The sequence below is a fragment of the Lycium barbarum genome, chromosome 6 (genome assembly GCF_019175385.1).
Source record: "Lycium barbarum isolate Lr01 chromosome 6, ASM1917538v2, whole genome shotgun sequence".
In the NCBI taxonomy this organism is placed as follows: Eukaryota; Viridiplantae; Streptophyta; class Magnoliopsida; order Solanales; family Solanaceae; genus Lycium; species Lycium barbarum.
Window position 1 is genome coordinate 1364289 of NC_083342.1, and position 23112 is coordinate 1387400.

Below are 23112 nucleotides of genomic sequence, written 5' to 3' on the forward strand. Positions count from 1 at the left end.
AAGAACCGAACCGAACTAGTTTGGTTCGGTGTCCACCTTCAAAAAATCGAACCCGAAATAGCCAAACCGAACCGAAAAACTGAACGCCCTCCAGTAAAAAGAAACGAAGGTAATATGAGAGTTTGGCAGAAGAGAGAAGTTTTTGAAGTGGGACCCAAATTTATCCATTTGTCAACTAAAGAGGTGCCTCACACAAATATGACTTTGACATGTGAGGCACATACTAAAAAATTTCAATCTCAAGGGAACACAAGAATTAAAACGTTCATTGAAGTCTGTGCAGTCGTTAAGCTAACAAAGAATTACATTACTACTACTAGTGTCGTTTCATTAGAGTTCAAAAAGTCGCCGTGGCTTTCACTTTGTGCACGACACGTGGCATACTAGCATTGTTTCGTTAGAGTTCAAAGTCGCCGTTCAACGGAGTGTTTCATAGGTATGCCTTTGAAACTTGAATTTTATTCATTTCCAGTGATTGAACTGTGTCGTTGAATAATGACAATTTTTGTATATTTGTTGCATTATTGGTATGTTTAGATTTAATCATGTGGATATATTAAATTAGTTATACTGTTACTGTTACTACTGCTGCTACTAGTGTCGTTTCATTAGAGTTCAAAGTCAGCAGTTGCCGGAGGATTTCATAGGTCTGCCGGCGATCTTTGAATTTTGTATAGTACTAGCTTTTTTGGTCCTTAAATTATAATAGGTATATAGTATCTTACGAAGCATATTTAATATTCAATTAGTTGAATCGTACGTTTTTTAATTAGTCCTTTTACGTAAGAAGTACTTCTCATACTAATTTATGTGACACTTTACGTTTTTTGATAATTTATTTGATTAAATTTTAAAGATAAACTGGATTAGATTAACTCAATATTTTTAGCTTAAAATTTATATATTTGAAACTTATGTGAAAAGTACTTTCATATCAAAAAATGCTATCTTAAAATGTTAATCAAAGTTCATGCAATTTAGATGTTGGAAAGCGAAAAGTATCGCATAAATTGGGACAGTCGGAGTATGTGAAGGAAATAAAAATACTCGAAGGAATAATATAAGCACAAGCGGAAGACTCAACAATGTCTATATAGAAGAAATTTATCAAACTAGAGAGAAGGTAGGAGACTTTACTTAATAACTCAAAACTATTGAATCTCACTACAATGAAAATATGTGACACAACATCCCTATTTATAATACTAGAAAACCAACATATACTAGGACTAGAAAACCCATTCCAATATGAACTAGACAATTAAATCCTAACTAAGTATGAATTAAATAAATACCAAATACCAATCCTAAACAACTTTGGATTAGTAATCTTGGTTTAATTCCAACATAGCCTCCCTTAAACCAAGATCTTCAACCTTGAGCGTGCCATTAACAATATTATATCTTGTAGAAGTCAACCACTTCAGACTCTCGAACAATTTCCTGAAGTATGTAGTATCAACAAACTTGCGAGTGCCATCTTTAGTCAGATTCAGTTTCTCTTCAACAAGATTCAAAGTTAATTTGACTTTCTCCGTCTTCAAAATATCATGAGCATATTTGTTCTTCTTTTTGTATCCTTCAATAACTCGTCTTGATTTAAAATCATCTGCTTCTTCACTTGATTTGTACTTGGTCTTGTGTGCCCATCCGACTCTAGTTGACCTTTCAATAGGTGGTAGAGCAGTATCATCAACAAATAATTTTTCTTCAAGCTCCTCAAAATATACAATCTCATATAATGGTTCAAAATTGATTGTGTTTTCAATATCCAGAATCATGCACGTCAATTGTCGATCTGGACCCTTAATTCTTTCTGCTTCAATTTTGGGTAAATCATCAAAAACTTGCTCTTGATGAACTCTTTTGCTTCTTTCATCACTAGATTCATCTTCAATACCTTCAAACAATTTTTCTTGTGTGATAATGGCGGGTACTTCTATTCCTTTTTCAATAGCCCCACATTGTATAGACCAATCATGTCTATTACATATTTCATTACTTAAAACACTAGTAGCCTCTACCGAAAGAGCATCAGTCCCAATCAAATTATCCTTTTTAGCTATCCCAGAAATCATTGATAAATCAATTTGAACATTATTGGATTCTGCGTTGCAATCAAAGACATCTATACCACAACAAAAATTACCTCTACCTTCTCTTCTTTTCTTCATAATTTCTGAATTCTGGCCTTCTTCATTTATTTTTGCCAGATTCGATGACTCTTCTGTATCTTTTGGTTCATCCTTTGTTTGCAATGCCTCATCCACTATCTCATGTGTTTGCCGATTCAATGACATCTCATATGCCACCAATTCATCTTCTAGATCATCAACTCTCAACGTATTAAGATCTTAGGTTGCCTCAATATCTGTTTTCTTAATGTGAAATTCTAATCTTAGAGAGTGCAATATCTTTTCAACAACTTTAACTTCTTCCAATATTTCTCCATTGGCTTCCATATCATTAACTATTTTTATAATTCTTGTAAAAAATCCTTTGATAGATTCTGTTGGTTTTCATCTGGGCCATCCTATACTGTCTCCAAACTCTTGAAGTTTCTCTCTCTTCACATCTGCAGCACGCCTATATGATTTCACCAATATTGTCCAAGCCTCTTTTGCTGGTTTTGCATGCAAATATTTGTTATATACATGCAATTGAACTTTGCTATTGAGGTAGTAGAATGCCTTATAATTCAATTGCATATTTTTCTCCACTTGTGTAGCTGCTTCACCAGTCAATGTTGTGTCTTTTGGGGTTTCCACGAACCCTTCATCAATAATGGACCATAGCCCAACAACATTGAAGAAATTCTTCATCTGTTGATACCAACTCTCAAAATTATTTTTGCCATCAAACACAAAAACGGGACAATCTGGTAAATATGGAATATTCATATTGTTTTATATGTCGGATCTCACACGAGGCTTTGATTGGGTCTCACACAGGCTCTGATACCAATTTGAAGGAAATAAAAATACTCAAAGGAATAATATAAGCACAAGCGAAAGACTCAACAATGACTATATAGAAGAAATTTATTAAATTAGAGAGAGAAGGTAGGAAACTTTACTTAATAACTCAAAACTGTTGAATCTCACTACAATGAAAATATGTGACATAGCATCCCTATTTATAATACTAGAAAACCAACATATACTAGGACTAGAAAATTCATTCCAATATGAACTAGACAAATAAATCATAACTAAGTATGAATTAAATAAATACCAAATACCAATCCTAAACAACTTTGGATTAGTAATCTTGGTTTAATTCCAACAGTATGTTTTTAGTCCTTTTATGTAAGAAGTATGTTTTTAGTCCTTTTATGTAAGAAGTACTTTCCGTACCAATTTATGTGACACTTTTTGCTTTTTGATAATTTATTTGATTAAACTTTAAAGATAAACTGGGATTAGATTAACTTAATATTTTAAGATTCAAATTTATATATTTGAAAACTACATGAAAAGTACTATCATATCAATTTGATGAAAAAAATACTACCTTAAAATATTGGTCAAAGTTCATGCAGTTTAGATGTTTGGAAGCGAAAAGTGTCACATAAATTGAGACAGGCGGAGTATGTTTTTAGTCCTTTTTTTGTAAGAACTACTTTCCGTACCTATTTATGTGACACTTTTCTCTTTTTGATAATTTATTTGATTAAACTTTATAGATAAACTGGGATTAGATTAACTTAAGATTAAAATTTATATATTAGAAAACTACACGAAAAGTACTCTCATATCAATTTAATGAAAAAAGTACTCCCTCCGTCCCATAATAAGCGTCACTTTAGCCAAAAACGCGCATATTAAGAAATCAATCATGCAATGTAAATTATACTAAACTACCCCTATATAATAAAAATAAATTACTTTTCTCTTTTGATTAGAGAATGCATGAAAAGTAAGCCTTTTGACATTGAGACTCCAATAATACCAAGTTTCTATATGCTTTTTGTCTTGAATACATAAATTTGTCATTTTTTGTCTAAAGGCAAAGTTGGAAAAAACTTGTCAATATATGCATTAATTTCCTAAGGTGACACTTATTATGGGACAAATTGTTTTGGCTAAGGTGACACTTATTGTGGGACGGAGGGAGTACTATCTTATAATGTCGGTCAAAGTTCATGCTGTTTGAATCTCGGGAGACGAAAAATATCACATAAATCGGGATAGAGGGAGGGATAGAAAATGTATATTTTAATTAGTTGAAGGTTAAATGTGTTTAGTCAGATATCATAAGATTAAAATTAAAATTTACCAATAATTAAAGAACCAAAAGTGTCATTAACACTAGAATTTTCTAGTGATTATGTTTCCAGTGATTGATTGAATTGTGTCGGTACACGAATAAAGGAGAAAAATAATGACAATTTTGTATATTTGTTGCATTATTGGTGTGTTTAGATTTAATCATGGATATGTTAAATTAGTGATATATATTCACTTTCAATGAGTGTTTGAAAATAGAAGATTTTGAGTTTGTTTACTGTGGACCTATCTAAAAGGCATGTCAAATTACTCAAATTAAATGCTATTTTGACAATATACGTGACTTTTGAGTTTTGATATAATGTATCACTCTCTGCATTTTAAAAATCAAATGAAAAATCATTATGTTGTTAGTAAATATTCAATTCTTTATCACTCAGGGAGCCAATGTTCATGTTTATAATAAAGTGCATAAATTCAAGTCATTGACATAAGAATTGTGAAATTTTGTTTTATTTTTCTTCGTGGGCGTTTGGACATAAGAATTGTAAAATTTGGAAAAAAAGCATTGTTTTCGAGTTGAAAATGATATTTGGAAATTGTAGTTGTGTTTGGACAATTATATAAACTGGAGGTGTTTTTAATTTTTGTGGGTGATTTGAAGTGAAAAATTGTTAAAACAGCTTTTTAGAGTTTTTTCAAAATCACCGTAACAATTCTATATCTAAACAGTTTACCAGAATAATATTTCGGAAAAAGTGAAAACTATCCATGACCAAATAAACACTTATTTATGAAAAAGAAAAAAAAAATTCTTGTCTGTAATTTTATATGCTTATTTCTTCTTAATTTTTATTTGATTAAGTTTGGAGCAAAATTTATTGTAATTAAATTTATTAAAGTATAATATTTGAATATTTAAAACTTTTTTTTGCTTTTTTAATGCACTGAGGATTTGGAGTCAGTCTAACCACTCTGATAACTGAAAGCATAAAGTGTCACAGCTTTTGCAAAGCAAAATCAGTTCAAAATCCAAAAAAAGAATAACTTCAAAAAAAATAAAGCTAAATTTGTAATTTTTCCCTCTTCTAAGAATCAAAAAATTGGTAATCTGGACAAGAAAGGCATCATAGATTAATGTCACTTTTTGCTAATTTCTATATCTCTTTAGCCTTTACCGACAAAACACTGATGTTGTGGGTCTCCCTTGAATAAAAAAATTGTTATATGCACGTCTTTGTTTTTCAAGAAACATCACTATCAAGAAAGTCCACAATGGAGTAATACAAATACAAAGAACTCTGCTGTTGGTTGATGTTGCAGGCCAGGCCACAACAGCTTTTTAAGTAGTTTCTATCAACCCCATAAAATGCCTTGGAAGCAAAGTCTTTTCTAACCGTTGGTATACATGTACCATGGTTGGACTTTCCCAAATATTGGTAGACTTTACTATTTCTAGCATACCATTTGTGTCTAAAATTGTACTCCCTCAATTTCGTCCAATTTAAGTGTCTTATTTTTTTCGTCCGGCATACCATAATTGGACTTTTCAAGAAATTGGTAGACATTACTATTTCTAGTATACCATTTGTGTCTAAAATGTACTCCATTCATCCGGTCCAATTTAAGTGTCTTATTTTTTTCGTTTTATCTGTCCCAAATAGCGCGTCTCTTTCTATATTTGAGGTAGAAAAAGTGAACAATTGATGTTGAGGTGTGTTTTGTTAATTAGTTTGTAATACTTTAGATAGAAAACTCTTAGAGGAAATTAAAAAAAAATAAGAAGTGATGTTTGAGGTGTGTTTTTGACCCTTAACTCATTAAATTAATGACTTGTGAAGCTGATAAGATACACCCAATAATTAGTTTGTTACTATATTAACAATGTATTTGTTACTGGTTAGTATTATACCGCTTTGATTGTTAGACAAGTCTCTTTCTGATTTGAGATTGGGTTGCTTTACTATTTCTAGTATACATATATGGTTGAAATGTACAAAATTAATGACCTGTGAAGCTGGTTAGATACACTCAATAATTAGTTTGTTATTGTATTAACAATGTATTTGTAGTACTAGTTAGTTTTATACTGCTTTGATTGTTGACAAGTCTCTTTCTGATTTGAAATTGAGTTGCTTTCATGGAGTTTGGTTTTTAGCTTTATATAATTTAATATTTTTCTATCTAACGGACCTTTTTCTTTTAAAAGTGAGTTTTTCTTTTTCTTGGATGTATGTTATAGAAAACCAAATGTACTTGTCTTACGTGTCTGCTGTCCGATGACTGGTTTTTGTTATCTTTTTGGCCTTTCTATTCTTAATGTGTGATGGGTCTAACATATATGGTGAATAAGCATAGCTGTGATACCCTTTGAGTGTAATGCAGTTTTCAGCTAATGTGAGTAAGTTGTGAGGATAAGATTTTCTTGCTCTCTCGGTCTAAATTCTTGCTTTGATCACAAAATTTGACTCATCTGATACGGAGCACGTGGCTGGTGTACAATTCAAGAAACTTGGTAGGATATACATGTTGCTGATTGCTGCCTTAGGTGGAAGTTGAATTGATTTTTGTTCTTAACTGAGATTGTCTAGGCTTATGCTTCTACCTTTGTGCATACGGAATTGTATTTTTCCTGCCAAATGTTAGGACTTGGTGTCATCTTAATTGTCTGATGTAACTGCAGTGTCAAAATGTTAGATGGTTTGCACGTGCAAGCTCTTTGAACACAGTATTTACACCTGTTAGTTGAGCATCACTTTCTCTCAGAAGACTATCTATTCAGGCTTCATTGATGATAATTTACAAGTTTCTATAATGGGTTATAATTTGAAGTTCAAACCTACTTACATTTGTTGGCCTACCGTCTATTAAATCCTAACTATCATATAGTACAAATCATCCATGACACTCTTCCTGCTCCATTATTTATGATTAGTATAATTTCAGCTTTTGTTCCTACTCCATTTGAGTCTAATTGTCATGTTAGACCAATAGAACAACGCCACTTGCTTAAAACTTGGAGAGCAAAAATCTAAAAATTGTTTCCAGGCTGTTCTCTTTGTCTTTTTCTCTTGCACTGAAAGACAATTTGTGGATAATATGAAATCTTCTCATTCCCCTGTCTTTTCTCTTTATACCAGAATATTGATTTATGGATGACATTATATATGTCATTTGGTGCACTTATAATAATTTTAATTGGATTTATGTTGTGTAATTGATATACAATGTAATGATTTGGCATTGCCTTCCTGCAGAATGGTCCTTGAGATGAAGCTTTCATGAATGCACTACTCTTTGGTAAGATATCTCTTTATTCATTATTTTGAAATATTTAAATTGTTACCAACAGCTTTTACAACGTTCTCGAGGATTTATGTTGAATTAGTTCAAGTTTACTTAGTAGGTAGAATATGCTTTCAAACATCTCAAGACTTGATGGTTTGAACCTCAAAGAACATGCACAACTAACATGGAAGACTTGGATTTTTTTTTTTTTTTTAATTTGTATGATCTATATCCTTTGCTTAGTTCGTAGCATCTCACTAAGACTTGATGGTTTGAAGGATCAGTAAAAAGATATAGTTTACCGAGATTTAAGTTTTACACGTTCTAAATTAATCTTTTTTTTAATTTTATCGGATGTCTGCAAAGGGACAAATTAATCTTTTACATTCAACTATATGTTAAATAAATATTGTGATGGAATGGTTTAGACTTTCTATTCCATTCAAAAGTAGTTGTTGGTTCTCCCAGAACTCACTTCTGTTATTTCATTTGCGAATTTCATTCTTCTACTTATGCTGTTGTCAGTCTTACAGTTGGTTGTAATACTTCAATGGTCCTTACTCTGAATTATAATACGTTCATGGCTTCTATCACTTTTTCCCCTCTTTTATCTTTCATTCTTGGAATTTTAATTCAGTGATTTAACCACACGAAATGAGGGTTGGAAAGGAAGCTGCAATTGCTTTCATCATTAGCTTGGTCTGGATACAGCAAATTGTTGGCGGTGAGTATTTTTGTTGGGAGCATTACGATCGCCTCCTTCCAGTTCCTTCTTTGAGAGTCTACAGACTGCATATTAGAGTAGCCTTTCCCTTTTCAGGATATGTACTTCACTTCTAGCTGAATCCAATTGGTTTAGCAGTAAAGAGTTTAGAGTTCTATTATTGACACTCTAAATTTGTATTAGAGTTTGTTTCACAGAATGAAACAATGTAAATTCCCTTTTAAATGTACATGCAGAAAATTGAAACTTTGTCTATCTCTTTATCAGATGAAGAAGGGCGTAATGCATCAGTAACAAGTAAATGGACCTGCAGCTGTCACGCCAACCCGAGTTTTGCTGTTCCAGTAAACTGTTCTTCATCCTGTGATTGCACTATTGGTATGATTTCCTTTCTCCTGTTTTTGAAAGTTTTTTGCTGCAGTGCTGTGTCACAGTTGCTGTATTGTTTGGACTGGTAATACTTATTTGAAGCAAGTTTCATGTGATGTCATCCTCATGAACTGAGATGGAGCCAATTGCTTCTGGATGTTGTAAACAGTGTCGTAAGATAGGAATAGTATAGGAAGCTTACTGCTCATATAACAGTAATGCTGATCTTCACACATGCTTTGCTATTTGTTCTGTGGTTGTATTCTCGATAATTGTTCTCCTTTCCAAACTAACTGCCAGCTGCAACTTCTAAAATATGATAGAACTGCATTGGTACTTCGAATTTGATCGGAAGAATTCAGTTCCAAATATGCAAGGAGATTTTGGTTTAAATAGTTGTTTCTAACAGATTTTGTGAATAAACTCTCCTCTAAGAATCAACAGTCTTCAACTGTATGTTGTATGATTTTCTTTTGAAAACTTGACTTAACTCTTTTTTTCTTACATGTTGATTTTGTCAAATGCAGGATCATACAATGTAAAAAGGTTAACTCGGCACTGATTTCGTCTTATGCATTTTTGCAGACAAATCAAGCAAGAACAGATGGATATGTATATGTGCAGCTGATGGGTTGCCTAGAGTGGCTGCTGATCGTAATGATAGCAGCTGTTTTACAGCCTGTGATTGTCGTTATGGTATTTTTCTACATGTCTGATCTCTGAAACAATTCAATCAAATGAGTGATTTATTGCATAAACTGTTGCTATAAAAACTGCAGACCAATATTTTTTGCTGATTCTTTGTCCTTGATAGTGAATCTGTTTAAAGCCGTCCATTGAATTCAGCTTAGCTAACAGGTTTAAACAATTGATTAATTATGTGTTTGCTTCTGATAGGAACTCAGCTTGAAATGCAGTCTGCAAAGAAGAAGATATCCAGCAAAGTTATTTTGGTCATTCTCTTATTATGTGCTACCGTCATAACTCTTGGTTTTGTTGCTGCTTCGATGTTGTGCTATGCCTATAGAAAGGATAAATATTCTATTCAACGACCTCTATTTTCATCCGACAAAGAAACAAGTTGCAACAGTGCTACGAACTTAATACTAAGCCCAGGAACTTCAATTGGAGAACATGGAGGATACACAGGTTCCTCCAACTGTGTTGCAGGTAAACCTGGGTTTCCTTAAATGATTTGAGTAGGATCTTCAATTGAAATTACAGATGTTTTAATGTTATTACGTTGTGCTTAGGATTAATTTTCAAGGGATTTACTCTTAGAATCCTTAAGAGGGCTTTTGTTATGTAGTATTAGCTTCCTGATATCAAGAATTGGCTTAACTTCTCTCTGAAATTTTTATCCTGTAGGTTGTGTTCCCAAAGCATCCAGTTTTTTCAAAAGAAAACAGGAAGTGTTTTACGGAACGATTATTCAATTTTCTTATGCTGACTTAGAGAGTGCAACCAATAAGTTCTCTGATTCTAATTTGATTGGGGCGGGAGCAAGCAGCCGTGTATACCGTGGTTATTTCAAAGATGGAAAAACTGTGGCAATTAAGCGGATTAAAACTCAGGCAGGGCGGGACGCTGACTCTGCTTTCTTGACAGAGGTAATACCTACAAGTATCATTCACTTTATATGTTAGTTGGGAGCCTTAACACATCTAGATACATAATGAAAAGGTTATTTAAATATTCTTTTGATTTTCCAGATAGAACTCATATCAAGACTTCATCATCGTCATGTTGTTCTGTTGCTTGGCTACTGCTCTGAGCACCATGGGAAACATGCGGAGAGGCTGCTAGTTTTCGAATTCATGGAAAATGGCAATCTGAGAGATTGTCTGGATGGGGCTTCAGGGAGACATCTGGATTGGAGCACACGGGTCGCAGTTGCTTTTGGAGCTGCACGTGGCTTGGAGTATCTCCATGAAGCAGCTGCACCAAGAATTTTACACCGAGATGTTAAATCCACTAATGTTCTATTGGATGATAACTATACAGCAAAGGTAAATAGAAAGTCTTAAATGAGGTGCATCCCCCAAAATTTAATAAATAGGAAAATTTGTATGTTGAACAATAAGTGGGCAACATGCTAGACAGTTTCTACTTACCAAGTAGATACTGAGGAAATGGTCAGCTTCAATTCTTTTTGGAATGCAGCATTTGAGTTTAATTGATTGTGCTTTTGTTTAGCCATTATAATTGGTTGCTTCCAATGCTGATTCACATTGGTGGAAGAAATGAGCTGTTATCTCCTTATGATCTTAGGCAATCCTCACTTCTTGATCTTAGGGTTGAATTACGCCCGAGATCCATTTCTCATTAGGTCATCAGATCATGCAGAGGTCTCGGGTTCAAGTTACACCGCCACCCATTAGATGAGATGGTCACACACTTTAACGCCGTTTAGACTACAATCTTTTTATGAGTGCCAGATTTAATAACTACTTCAAATTGCAAATCATCTCATTTTCCGTTATTACTTCCCTCATGTAATATCCCACTTTGTCTTTGACTACCTGAATATACGTGTGCAGATTACTGATCTTGGCATGGCAAAGCACCTCCAAAATGATGGTATTCCTAGCTGTTCCAATTCTCCTGCTCGGATGCAGGGGACATTTGGCTATTTTGCACCTGAATATGCAATTGTTGGAAGAGCTTCTCTGAAGTCGGATGTTTTTAGTTTTGGGGTTGTGCTCCTTGAACTAATTACTGGACGGCAACCAATCCATAAGTCAGCCAACAAAGCAGAAGAGAGCCTCGTGATATGGGTATGGAAAGTTAATGAAACATTTTTCCCCCTTTCTCCATTTTGCTTAGACTTTCTACTTATTTTTTATGGGAAGAAGAGGAGCATTGAATTGGAAAGTTTATGTTCTCAGATTCCTTTGCAAAGCTTCGTCGTCTCTCAACCCTTAATCTCACGTAATAACAAAAAGATAATGGTGATTACTAATTTTCATCTAAATACAGGCCACCCCTCGTCTGCTAGACAGTAAACGTGTAGTCTCAGAATTGCCAGATCCAAATCTGAAAGGGGAATTTGAAGAGGAAGAATTGCAGGTAATGGCTTACTTGGCTAAGGAGTGTCTTCTATTGGACCCAGATTCTCGGCCAACTATGAGTGAGGTTGTTCAAATCTTGTCAACTATTGCACCCGAAACATCTAAAAGGAAACACTTTTCAAGAGATGACTTCAAGGTATCTGAGCAAACTTATTCTGCTTTTCTGTTGCCAATGGAATTAACATGCTTTTTATTTGCCATTTTATGTTCGCATAGATGTTTGATTGATCTGTGTTGATTTCACAGACAGATAAACATTACCAATTATTTGTATACCTATATTATAGATTTCTAAAAGGGGTAAAAATATTAGGTGCTTATATCCAATGTACATATACGTTTGGATTTAGAAGAAACTACATGTAGCTGAAAATTATGCTTTCTGGACATGAAAATTGAAGCTCCACATGAGATGTTAAAATGCTATAATATTATCATGCTTTATGAAATGTTAGGAATGCTTCATAGGTTCAAACGCACCATAGGCAATAATCTGGTATTTTAGTGGAAAAGGATAGAGGGGCGGGGCCATTATTCACCGAGTTTCAAACCATGTGCCACTGGCCGTCGAGGATTCCTCGGTTATTAAAAAAAGTTTGGAATGAGAACACTATTGTCCCCAGGAAGATCACTTAGGTGACACTTGACACCAGTCTAGATTTCCTTTTCTGCTGCGGTTGATTTCCTTTGTCATTATAGGTTGTTTTAGCTAGGCACTTTGAGCATCACATGGTTGTTTACTTGCAAGTCCAGTTTTTGTTGTAATCCATACAAACGTAGAGACAACTTTATGCAGAAGTAAGGGGCTGGGCATAAATACTAAAAACCAAAAAATCGGACCGAACCGAACTTCAAAAAACCGAAACCGAAAGAACCGAACCGAACTAGTTGGGTTCGGCGTTCGGTGTCCACCTTCAAAAAATCGAAACCGAAATAGCTGAACCGAAGTTTGATAAAAACAAACCGAAGAACCGAATGCCCACCGAAATTTAGTACATTGCCCAAAAAATTAAAATAGTCCAGGCCCATTAAGTTTAAGCCCAAAAAAAATCCAATTGTAACAAGCCCTCTTTTGCTTTTGTATCCCTAATTTTCTACTTTAATTGAGAAAATCAAATATCCTTAACAAAGAAAGGTGACTAGGATGTGTCTTTAGAATTAATGTATGTCCTTTATGTGTTTTCTTAATTATTCTTACGGTATATATATAACACCTAGTAATCCTATATCATGGTTATGGTTTTCTGTTCTTGTGTATCCTATTTGTTTGATTTTTATTTCAATTTATCAGTTTTATGTTTTATTGCTTTTGAGAATATGAATTAGTGTAAATGGAATCGCTTCTAATATCATATCAAAAAAACCGAATTGAAAAAATCGAAACCGAAACCGAAAGAACCGAACTCGGTGTCCACCTTCAAAAAACCGAAACCGAAATAGCCGAATCGAAGAACCGAACGCCCACCCCAGAGTAACAAATAGATCCCATACAGTAGATGTTTTGAATTTTGATATATAATAAATATTGGATCACACTGAGACCTGCTACAACTCTGTACATTATACAGGAATCATTCAGTTATGACAACAAGAGTTATGGAGAAAGTTCTGGCTTTGTTGAAGTCGAGGAGATCAAGCAAATAACATCTGAGAATCGCTCAGCTCACTGCTCGTTGCCAAATTGCGAGTTCAGTCATTGTGTCGAAATTAGTGATGCGAGAGAACAAGTTATCCCAGCTGCATATGTTGAGAAACTGCTCCTCCCAAGCTCAAATTCCAAAAGTTGGAGCTTACATGATGATGAATCAGTTGATTTAACTGAACCACGGTTTGAGAAATTTCATATGCCAACTGTTAGATCCCCAGGAAACAACATGGATGCTGTAGGAAAATAGCTGATTTCATTTCTTTCACCTTTGGTTGCTTGAGGACATATCAAAAGGTGTTAGGGAGTGATGGTTGTTTACTCATGTTTTCACGTCTTAGAATTAGAGAATCACGGGTTGGTAAATGATTACACATACAAGGCAGTTGATTTCATTTTTTCAGTTGATGTAAACAAGTTTACGAGGAATTTCCTACTCTTCTTTCTTTTGTAAATGATCCTAGTTAGATATGCAGGTATAGAAAGAAAAAAAAAAAAGAAGAGAGAGATACAAATTTAAACATGCTTTATTGCAACAAGTTGGAACTTGTAAAACCTTTGAACTCATTTTACAATTGCAATTGATCCATCAATGTTGAACTGTCCAGTACAGTAACTTTAGTTTGCCATAGTGAAAAAAAAATCAATCTTTGATTTTCTTTACATTAGCAGAGGTCAAAGAAAGTAATTTTCACAGGTAATACATTTTTCACGAAAGTTTAATTATATGAACGAAACTTTTAGTTCTTGAATTAAGATAGGGATTTTTATGATAGCAATAGTGCTTAATTCAATGTGTTTGAACTTCATACATTTCCATGATTATTATCATACACGAGCAATCAACAAATTATGGACGTATACTCTGCAAGTGTAATTAATAGACTAATCATGTATGCAAGTGTAACTAATAGAGTAATCATGTATGCAAGTGTGATTAATAGAGTAATCATGTATGCAAGTGTGATCAATAGAGTAATCATGTCATTAGTCGGTTGCTGAAAGGGGCCATAAGATTAAAGGAAAATTTGACATTATTGACCATCTTGACTAAAAATCTCAACAGTCTTTGGGGAAGTTTGAGAAATGAGATCATTTTTTTTGCGCGGATTGTCTTTTTTTTGGGGTGGTCTTTAATTTTTGTCCCTCAAGTCACTAGTCTTTAATTTTTGTCCTTCGCTTAAATAGATGGTCGAAAATACCTCGAGATTCTGGGTTTGAATCCCCGCCCAATCAAAAAACAAAAAAAATAAAAAAATCGCAAGGCAAGACTCTGCAAAAAGTCTGCCTTATGCGACAGACTTTGCCTTAGGCATAACTAAAAATCTGCTGTCACCGGCAGATTTTGCCTTAAGGCATAATTAAAAATCTGCCTTATAAGGCAAAGTCTGTCGTCTCCGGCAGACTTCTAGTTATGTCTTAAGGCAAAGTCTGCCGCATAAGGCAAACTTTTTGCAAAGTCTTGTCTTGCGATTTTTTATTTTATTTTTATGACTAGGCCGGGGTTCGAACCCAGAACCTCAGGGTATTCTAGGCGAAGGACAAAAATTAAAGACCATCAATTTGAGGGGAAAAAATTAAAGACCATCAATTTGAGGGGGAAAAATTAAAGACCACCCGAATAGGGGCATTCCTGCGAATTGCCCGTCTTTATTTAGTAAATGACACATTCTTTATTTTTCTTATAATTTATGGACCTTTTAGACCATAGTCTAAAGATTACTTTTGAACAATTTGAAAATCTTATGAGAAACTTTAGACCACAGTCTAAAGATCATTTTTGAGCAAACTGAAAATCTAATGAGAAAAACGTTTGACAACGATCTAAAATTTGGAAACTACTGCAGAAGCTAGACGATAGCCAAATGTTTTGTCTATAAGGTTGAGAAATATATGAGCATACATTAGATCCGAGTCTAATATTTTCTGGAAGGGTAAATTCCAAATGATTATATCTGCGCAACTTTTAAAATAGAGAAAAAATCTAAATGGTGACCTAAACCAGTCTTTTCCTTAGAGTCCGGAGCCTAAAGGGTATAAAAATACACGGTATTTACCAAAAGGGGATGACCAAAAATTTATATACCAAAAGGGGTATATCGTGGGCTGATCCACGATATACCCCAAAAAAAAATTTCGCCTGTCAGAAACCAAATCAACGAAAAAAATAATAATTAATTGTATAACATGGACTGATCCACGTTATACAATATATTTTGTATAACGTGGACCAGTCCACGTTTACAAATATATTTTGTAAAACGTGGACTGATCCACATTATACAAAATATATTGTATAACGTGGATCAGTCCACGTTATACAATTTAATTTTTTTCCCCGTTTTACGAATACTTGGTAAGACGTTGCCTCTATTTAAATCATATTCGGCTGTGTTTTTAATAAAAAAAAATTATTGATTTTTTTAATTTTTAAAGCATATAGTTAATTTCAGTGATTAACTCAAATAAATATTTTAACACATGCAATAATTAAATTTGTGTTATATATGCGAACAGAAATAAAAAATAAAATATAAGTTAAATAAACGTCACACATTAACTGAGTTGTAAATGTTAGATTACATACTAACTATTAAACGGCACGAGACATGTTGTATATTCTTGGAAGATTATATAAGGAAACAACGATCGTACAACTTAAGAAAAAACATAAAAACCAACAAGCAACAACAACTACTGATTTTTGTCGGGGCAGCGATTCTTTTTATGACCTGTTTGCTTGCACGTACTACACTTTCTAGCCATGCGAGCAGGAGCTGTATCCATTTCATTCCTCCTTCTAGTTGTAGTCCGCGCTCCTGAACCCGAAACAAGTTTTGTTTGAAAAAACTTAGTGTTTGACTGTAAGGTTATTTTAGTCAACTTTATATGTCGAGAAAATTAGTCACCTTTATTTTAAAAAATTGAAACCGCAGAAGTGAAATTGACATTCACAGCTACATTACCCCGGAATTTTTACGTTGAAATCTATTGCGTATGACATCTTATAGGTAAATAAAACTGAAAATTTCACGCCAATTTGGGGAAAAATTGAAATTGAATGGGATAAAAGGTGTTTTTTTAAAAATCGGCTCGGCCAAATTGCCTTATGGCTGTTTGTCCGCGTAGATCTCGAAAAAATACGCAAGTTAAAAAAAAAACGCGTAAAACGGACGTCCGAGCGTAAAGTTATGACCATCTAAAGTTTGACCACTTTACAACTAGTTTTCGAACAAAACTTACTTCGGGCACCTTTCAACCCCTAAAATGACGATCCGAACGTCTACGTATTCTTGATGTATTGAGCCTATATTATTGTACGCAGAAACAAATATCAGGTTCTATATAAAATATTGACGTTTCGGAGTCTTGACACACGACTAATCGTTGGTCAAAGTATGGAAAAAACACTAAGTTTTTTCAAACAAAACTTACTTCGGGCACCTTTTCAACCCTTAAAATGACTATCCGAACGTCTACGTATCCTTGATGTATTGGGCCTACATTATTGTACGCAGAAAAAAATATCAGATTCTAGATAAAATATTGACGTTTCGGAGTCTTGACACATGACTAATCGTTGGTTAAAGTATGGAAAAAACACTTCGGGCATTTTGGTTCCGGATTCCTATTTTGTAAAAGGCTGGGAAAAAAATATAAATTGTATAACGTGGACTGATCCACGTTATACAATTAAATTTTTTATTTTTTTTCGTTGATTTGGTTTCTGACAGGCGAAATTTTTTTTTGGGGTATATCGTGGATCAGCCCACGATATACCCCTTTTGGTATATAAATTTTTGGTCATCCCCTTTTGATAAATACCGTGTATTTTTATACCCTTTAGGCTCCGGACTCCTTTTCCTTATCACTAGAAGCCCAAAAATTCCCCCTAATTTTTCTTCAAATTAAGCAGACCTATCATAGGGCACAATACTCATAATATATGCATGCAAAAACTATCCAGTTTATTTTATCTTGTTTTTGGTTTATTTTCTTTCTATGCAAGCAATGGCGCTACGATTGATGCTTTTTCTAACATAGAAATGGGTGTGAGATCATATTTGATAGATGTTGTCACTTATTCAAAAGTATTAGAGTAGTTTTACTGTTCTCCCAAAAATTCAAATTTTGGTTGGTCAAGTTAAATCACAATGATACACGTCATGCATTTATTGTTTGATATATATATCGGGTACGGATAAAAAAAAAATTCCCTGTACTTTAAACGTTAGGTATATAGCTCCAACCTCGTATCATGTACGGTACCACCGTCACTTCCAAATGAGTTATTTACTTTTGATTTTTGAATTACAATACTAATTAGAAGGAGATGAATCATGCATCCTAAATGGATTAAGTAACATAAACAAAAGTTGACCAGAAAAAGAGTTAATATTTGTTGTAAAAGCCTGTTGAGCATGACAAAGAGTTACTACGTTCAAACAAATAAGAATGGAACATATATTAACTCTACTTGCTTCTCTACATTAACTGAACATACATAAACAGGTGTTGTTTATACCCTACTTGCTTCTCTAACATTTAAAAGATCTTAAATAAAATTCGAATAACACATGCATTAATTGATTCGACACTTTGATAATTCCGTTGTCATTAAAAGCTCTACATACTCAAATAGGGATGATAATGGAGCGAGACGATGCAAATTCGGATGACACATGCTTTAATATAATAAATCGATTTTCTCTTGCAATTTCTGGACCTTTTAGATCACGGTCTAAAATTTTATTTGAATAATCTGAAAATCTTATGAGAAACTTAGACCACGGTTTAAAATTTGTAAGTCATTCAAACGTTAGACGACAGTCTATATTTTGTCTGTAATTAGAGATCTCGAGTTTGAATCCTAAATAAGTAGTTGCTATATCCGCAGACGAATTCAAATTAATCGGCCCCCAACGAGGTACCAAGTGGTTAAACAAAAAAAAAAAAAGATACAAAACTAGGATTACATGTTAAGAAAGGAACGAACTTATAAAAATGAAAAAACAAATTGCTTGTGGGGCGTAGTGAGGCGAGCAGCAGCAACAACAACATATCCAGTATAATTTCACAAGTGGAGTTTGGAAAGATAGCGTGTGCGCGGACCTTATTCTTCTTTTGTATAGGCAGAAAGGTTGTTTCCAATAGAGCGTAGCGAGGCGAGACGGATTGAAAATAGAAAGTTTTGCCACATGGGACGGGATGATGCGGGTTGAAGTGTTTGCGAGGTAAGACAGAACTCGCATATTAACAACCGACCTGCCTGAGTGCCTGCCAGCCAGCTATCTCTAAAGTCTAATAAACTCGAATACAACAAAAGAAAATTTAATATTGTTTCCTATTTCCCACTTGAGAAAAAACAAGGTTAGAATTCTGTTTTTATGGAAATTGTTTATTAGAAAATTTTCTTCTTTAAGCTAACGTCAATGGGCTCCATGCCAACATTTGCATTTTCATGTGGGCCATACAATATTTCCGGGCTTTGGTTAAAGATCTCGCTGTCAATGTCGGGCCCAACCCATTCCCTCAACACCTTGCATAAATTTCTCAGCCGGCAGTTCTGTGTGTGTGAATTTACAAATACACCCCCACCGTCATGCAAGACTTCCCTCCGTCCCAATTAAGTGTCTTAGGCCTCAATTGTTTGCACTTAATAGAGATCTGGATGGTTCAGACATTAGATCATTAAGTGTATTTGTTTACATTAAGATCTAAACACTTATTTAGTCAGAATTTCTTAATCATTCAGAATTTGAACAAAGTCTTAATATCATTAAGAAATATTTTTTATGGATAATTTGCCCAGCTCCACCCACCCGCAATATCATCGTTCAGATCTAGAGAAAACATCTTAATTATTCAGATGCGCATTCAGGTTCAGATGTCTTAATCTTAATGAAATCAAACGAGGACTTAGTTTGACTAAGCACAAAGTTTAAGAAATAAAAAGAGACTTTTGAATCTTGTGGTCCTAAATTAAAGATGTGTATAATTACTAAAATGTCCTTTAATATTATGATACTGTCATGTAGGATGTTTGAATTGTCAACGTACTAAACATAGAAAGACACTCTTTTTTGGACATACCAAAAAGGAAAGTAAGAAGTAAGACATTTAAATTGGGACGGAGATAGTAAAACTTTTGAAATGTGCGATTTAAAACAAGTCTTAAACATGTAAATCATCTCACTAAGGGTAAAAGAAAATTTTAAAATTAAATTGTTTCTAAATATATAGAAAATTTTGATATTTTTTTGGGTACAAACATGAATTACGACGGAGGGAGTATTATACAGTAGGAAGTATATAATTGTTGGTTCTACAAAGGCACAAATTAAATCGGCAAGAATTGGAGACCAACATTACATGACTGATAGGTCTGCTCATTTAATACAAATGTCACCTTCTGTTAAGTGATCTATCATATTATACGCCGACTTCAATTTAAACTTTATCCATATCTCTTTTTGATTTTCTATTTAATGTTCGGTATTTGTTTTGAGCTCCCGTTTAATATAGGTTCGCATTATGTGTGGCTCATTGAAGAGAAAGGGGGGCGGGGCGAGGGGGGGGGGGGGGAAGGCGGGGGAGAGTACTCCTTATTGCGATTTATTTCATTCCTAAGATACGAATTTTAGAGCTTTGGTTAAGGTTGGTACAATCTTATCAATCCCATTATAACTATTAGTGATCTACACTTAATTTCATTTTATATGGCGTAATTTGATTGGATGTGAAATTTACGAAAAACAAAAGACCGTTAGAACTTTGTGTGTATATATATTACTATTTGTAATAAGGGAGAATCAACAAAATTTGTCGTCCTCACATTCAACTTGAGCCTATGAAGGTTCTACACGTGGTTTTGTCTTTTTCCCTTATTCTGATTTGCACTCATTCACTTTTTGAGACCATTTCACTGGCCTTTATAATTGGTCTCACGTGGTAGTTTCTATTGGTTTTACCATCATTCTTCCACTTGGGCTTTGGTAATTAATTTTATTATAGTAACTTTTTATTATTATTTTTTCTCCTTTATTTCAAAATATTTATCACATTTCACTTTTTGAGAGTCAAACTATATAAGCTTTAACAAATATTTTAAGAATCTCTAAATTGTATTGATAGGAAAATTGCAATTTATAATTTTTTCTGTATATTTTTCGAATATCTAAACTTTAATTTTAAAATATTGAATTAATCTAACTCAATTTAGCTCGAAACTAATCAAATTGCTTTTATATTTTGGGATGAAGAGAATATATTATTTATCCTTATACGTTCTAGTAAATTTTGATAACTTTGGAGCCAAATTTTCTTTTACAATTGAATAATTTATTAGGTATTATAATATCTTTTATCCTTAAACTTCCTATATCTTAGCTTCTTTTTAGTGAGCTCATATATGCTTATAAAGATCTGTTCTAAAATTATTTTAAAATATAATTTTAAAATCTTTTACTTTATTACATTATTTACTAATTGTAGGATCAATAGGTTAATTTGTATAAATATTCTAAACTAAGGTTATAAATATTGTAGTATAGATTTGAAGTTATTGATTTTTTTTTTTTTGTGTTAGATGATTCTAAAAGATGAAAACATGAGTTGTGTTAATACAGGTAAAATAAAATACATTATCAAAATCTTAAATGAATTCAAGATATTTGCAAAATGAATTTGAAGCAAGGTGGAGCTAGAGTGCCGGTGATGGTTTCGATCGAATCCGGTAGCTTTGGTTCACAAACTTTGTATTTGTCTATATATTACTAGTACCAAATAACTTTAAAAAATTAAAATTCAGCACCCATAAACTCCAAATCATGGCACTGCATTTGAATTGAAGTATATAATTTCACTAACAATTAACAATGAAAGTTAAAACAAGTAATTGCACAGTTTGCCCTTTAAATGGACTAATCTTTAATTTTTGCTCTTGAAATGGGCTGATCTTTAATTTTTGTCCTTCAAAATCGAACTTATGTCTACCGGAGCATAAATTCTTTAAGGGCGCTCACATAACTTCTACATATGACATAAGTTCGATTTTGAAAGGTAAAAATTAAAGATCAGCCCATTTGAAGAGCAAAAATTAAAGACCAGTCCATTTAAAGGGCAAACCTGTGCAAATGACCCTAGTTAAAATGTTAAATGTTTGGGCTCGGGCTTAGCACGGGCCTCATAAAACTAGTATATATATATATATGAGATTTATGTGATTGTAAAAGTATACCATTAAGGGTAAATAAGTTAAATTATTATTAAGTATCAAAATATGCAATTATTTTAAAACTAATTAATAAGGAATAATTCCACAAAGGCTACAAACCATTTAGAGTATCCAAATCCTATCACTCTTAAATGGAGTAACATTTTATAAATCAACTTTCCAACATGAAATTTTCTTCTTACATTTAACAACTTTATGGATATAGTGTTATGAAACTACATCATCGTACATTTGTAACATTGAGATATTGAAAGATAACTCTTACTGCTCTATCACAGTTTTGCAATAATGTGATAAGCAACGTGGACGGCCCGTTTCTGATGGACCCACCAAACTCTGGCCAATCAGAGTCTTTCTACCAAATTCAGAAAAATCAGCATGTACTAATACACACGAAAACCAACCAAATTCATGAATTTGTGTTTCGTCTAGCTAAGATGCCTAGTTATGGTCTCCTAGGAAATGATATATGTTTTGCCATCCCTCTTATTCAAGGCTAACCCATTCTTGTTTCTCCAACAAAATACAAGCAATTCATTGAAGTTACCTTTTATTTATTTATAAAATCATAAAATGCATCAATCATAATGCTTTAAATAAGCCACACATTAAGTGTTTTGTGCATTATCTTGCAAGCTAAGATAACCCTACACAATTAATAGGTGGTTAATTTCTTACGTAATTAGAAACTAATGCAAATCCATCTTTCATTGTACTTGCAAGTTGCATGGTATCTTTATCACCACGTATCCAAAACTAGAACTTTATGATATATAATATAGTTTGTTGCTTAGTGATGACCTAAAAGTACAAAATAAAAACTTAGTCCCAATGTAACTCCAATTCTTGAGTAGTATTTGAAGTCAAATTGAAAAAGAGTGTTTGGAAGTTGAAGTTATGTTTGGACATGAAAATTCAGTTAAAATTTTGTGAGTAAAAGTTAAAAAAAAAAAATGAAAAACTTCTAAAACCTGTTTTTCAAACTTCATTTTTTTTAATTCAAATTTGAAGTTGAAATAATAGGTTAGATCAATAAACAAACACTTTGAAATAATTTCCAAATTTTATCCTAAATTTTTTTAAACGCAATATATAGATGGACAAAAGGGACTTTCTGATGAAGAGTACGATTATGCGGTATTTTAGACTTTATATAAGATAATTCTCAGCAATATCTGGACCTTCGTATTACAAGCGTGCAATAATATTTTTAAGTAAATCAAAATCTAATTATTAAGACATCAAACAAAGATAATATTTAATATTAGGGAGCTAGCTAAGCTAGTGATTTATTTATAACTTAATAGATATGTGCCGTCCATGCTGATTAATCTGGCTCCAGCTTTATACATAAAAATACATTAATATCATGCATGGCTCCACCACATATTATATCCACTTTTAATTATGAGATTCATTAAGATTCTGAATAAATTATTTTCCTTCAAAGAATAGGTGTATATGTATGTGTGAACCGTGACAAGCCTCTCAACATTTGTGAAGCCATTTGTCCGTTTGCAATGTATATGATTGAACTATATATTTAACTA

At 33.2% G+C, this 23112-nt stretch overlaps 1 protein-coding gene across 7 annotated transcripts; it reads left to right on the top strand.

The window, feature by feature from the left end:
- The first annotated feature begins 321 nt into the window (after window positions 1–321).
- On the top strand, window positions 322–13827 carry LOC132600397 (receptor-like serine/threonine-protein kinase NCRK). Of its 7 annotated transcripts, none has more exons than XM_060313531.1 (11): window positions 322–436; window positions 7487–7529; window positions 8155–8241; window positions 8509–8619; window positions 9196–9306; window positions 9508–9780; window positions 9979–10220; window positions 10323–10619; window positions 11151–11387; window positions 11590–11817; window positions 13250–13827. In XM_060313531.1, exons 3-11 carry the CDS (start codon window positions 8172–8174, stop codon window positions 13574–13576), a joined length of 1896 nt encoding a protein of 631 aa, XP_060169514.1. In that variant the 5' UTR covers window positions 322–436; window positions 7487–7529; window positions 8155–8171; the 3' UTR covers window positions 13577–13827. The 7 variants fall into 7 exon arrangements, with proteins under 7 accessions (XP_060169514.1, XP_060169515.1, XP_060169513.1 ...); XM_060313532.1 differs by lacking the exon at window positions 322–436 and adding an exon at window positions 5531–5668; XM_060313530.1 differs by lacking the exon at window positions 322–436 and adding an exon at window positions 5759–6744.
- Window positions 13828–23112: the final 9285 nt, after the last annotated feature.

Coding starts and splice junctions, on each gene's coding strand:
- LOC132600397 (XM_060313531.1), top strand. CDS start 8,172: ATGAGGGTTGGAAAGGAAGCTGCAATTGCTTTCATCATTAGCTTGGTC. Junction 8,242..8,508: donor GATACAGCAAATTGTTGGCG/GTGAGTATTTTT, acceptor TCTCTTTATCAG/ATGAAGAAGGGCGTAATGCA. Junction 11,388..11,589: donor AAGAGAGCCTCGTGATATGG/GTATGGAAAGTT, acceptor ATCTAAATACAG/GCCACCCCTCGTCTGCTAGA.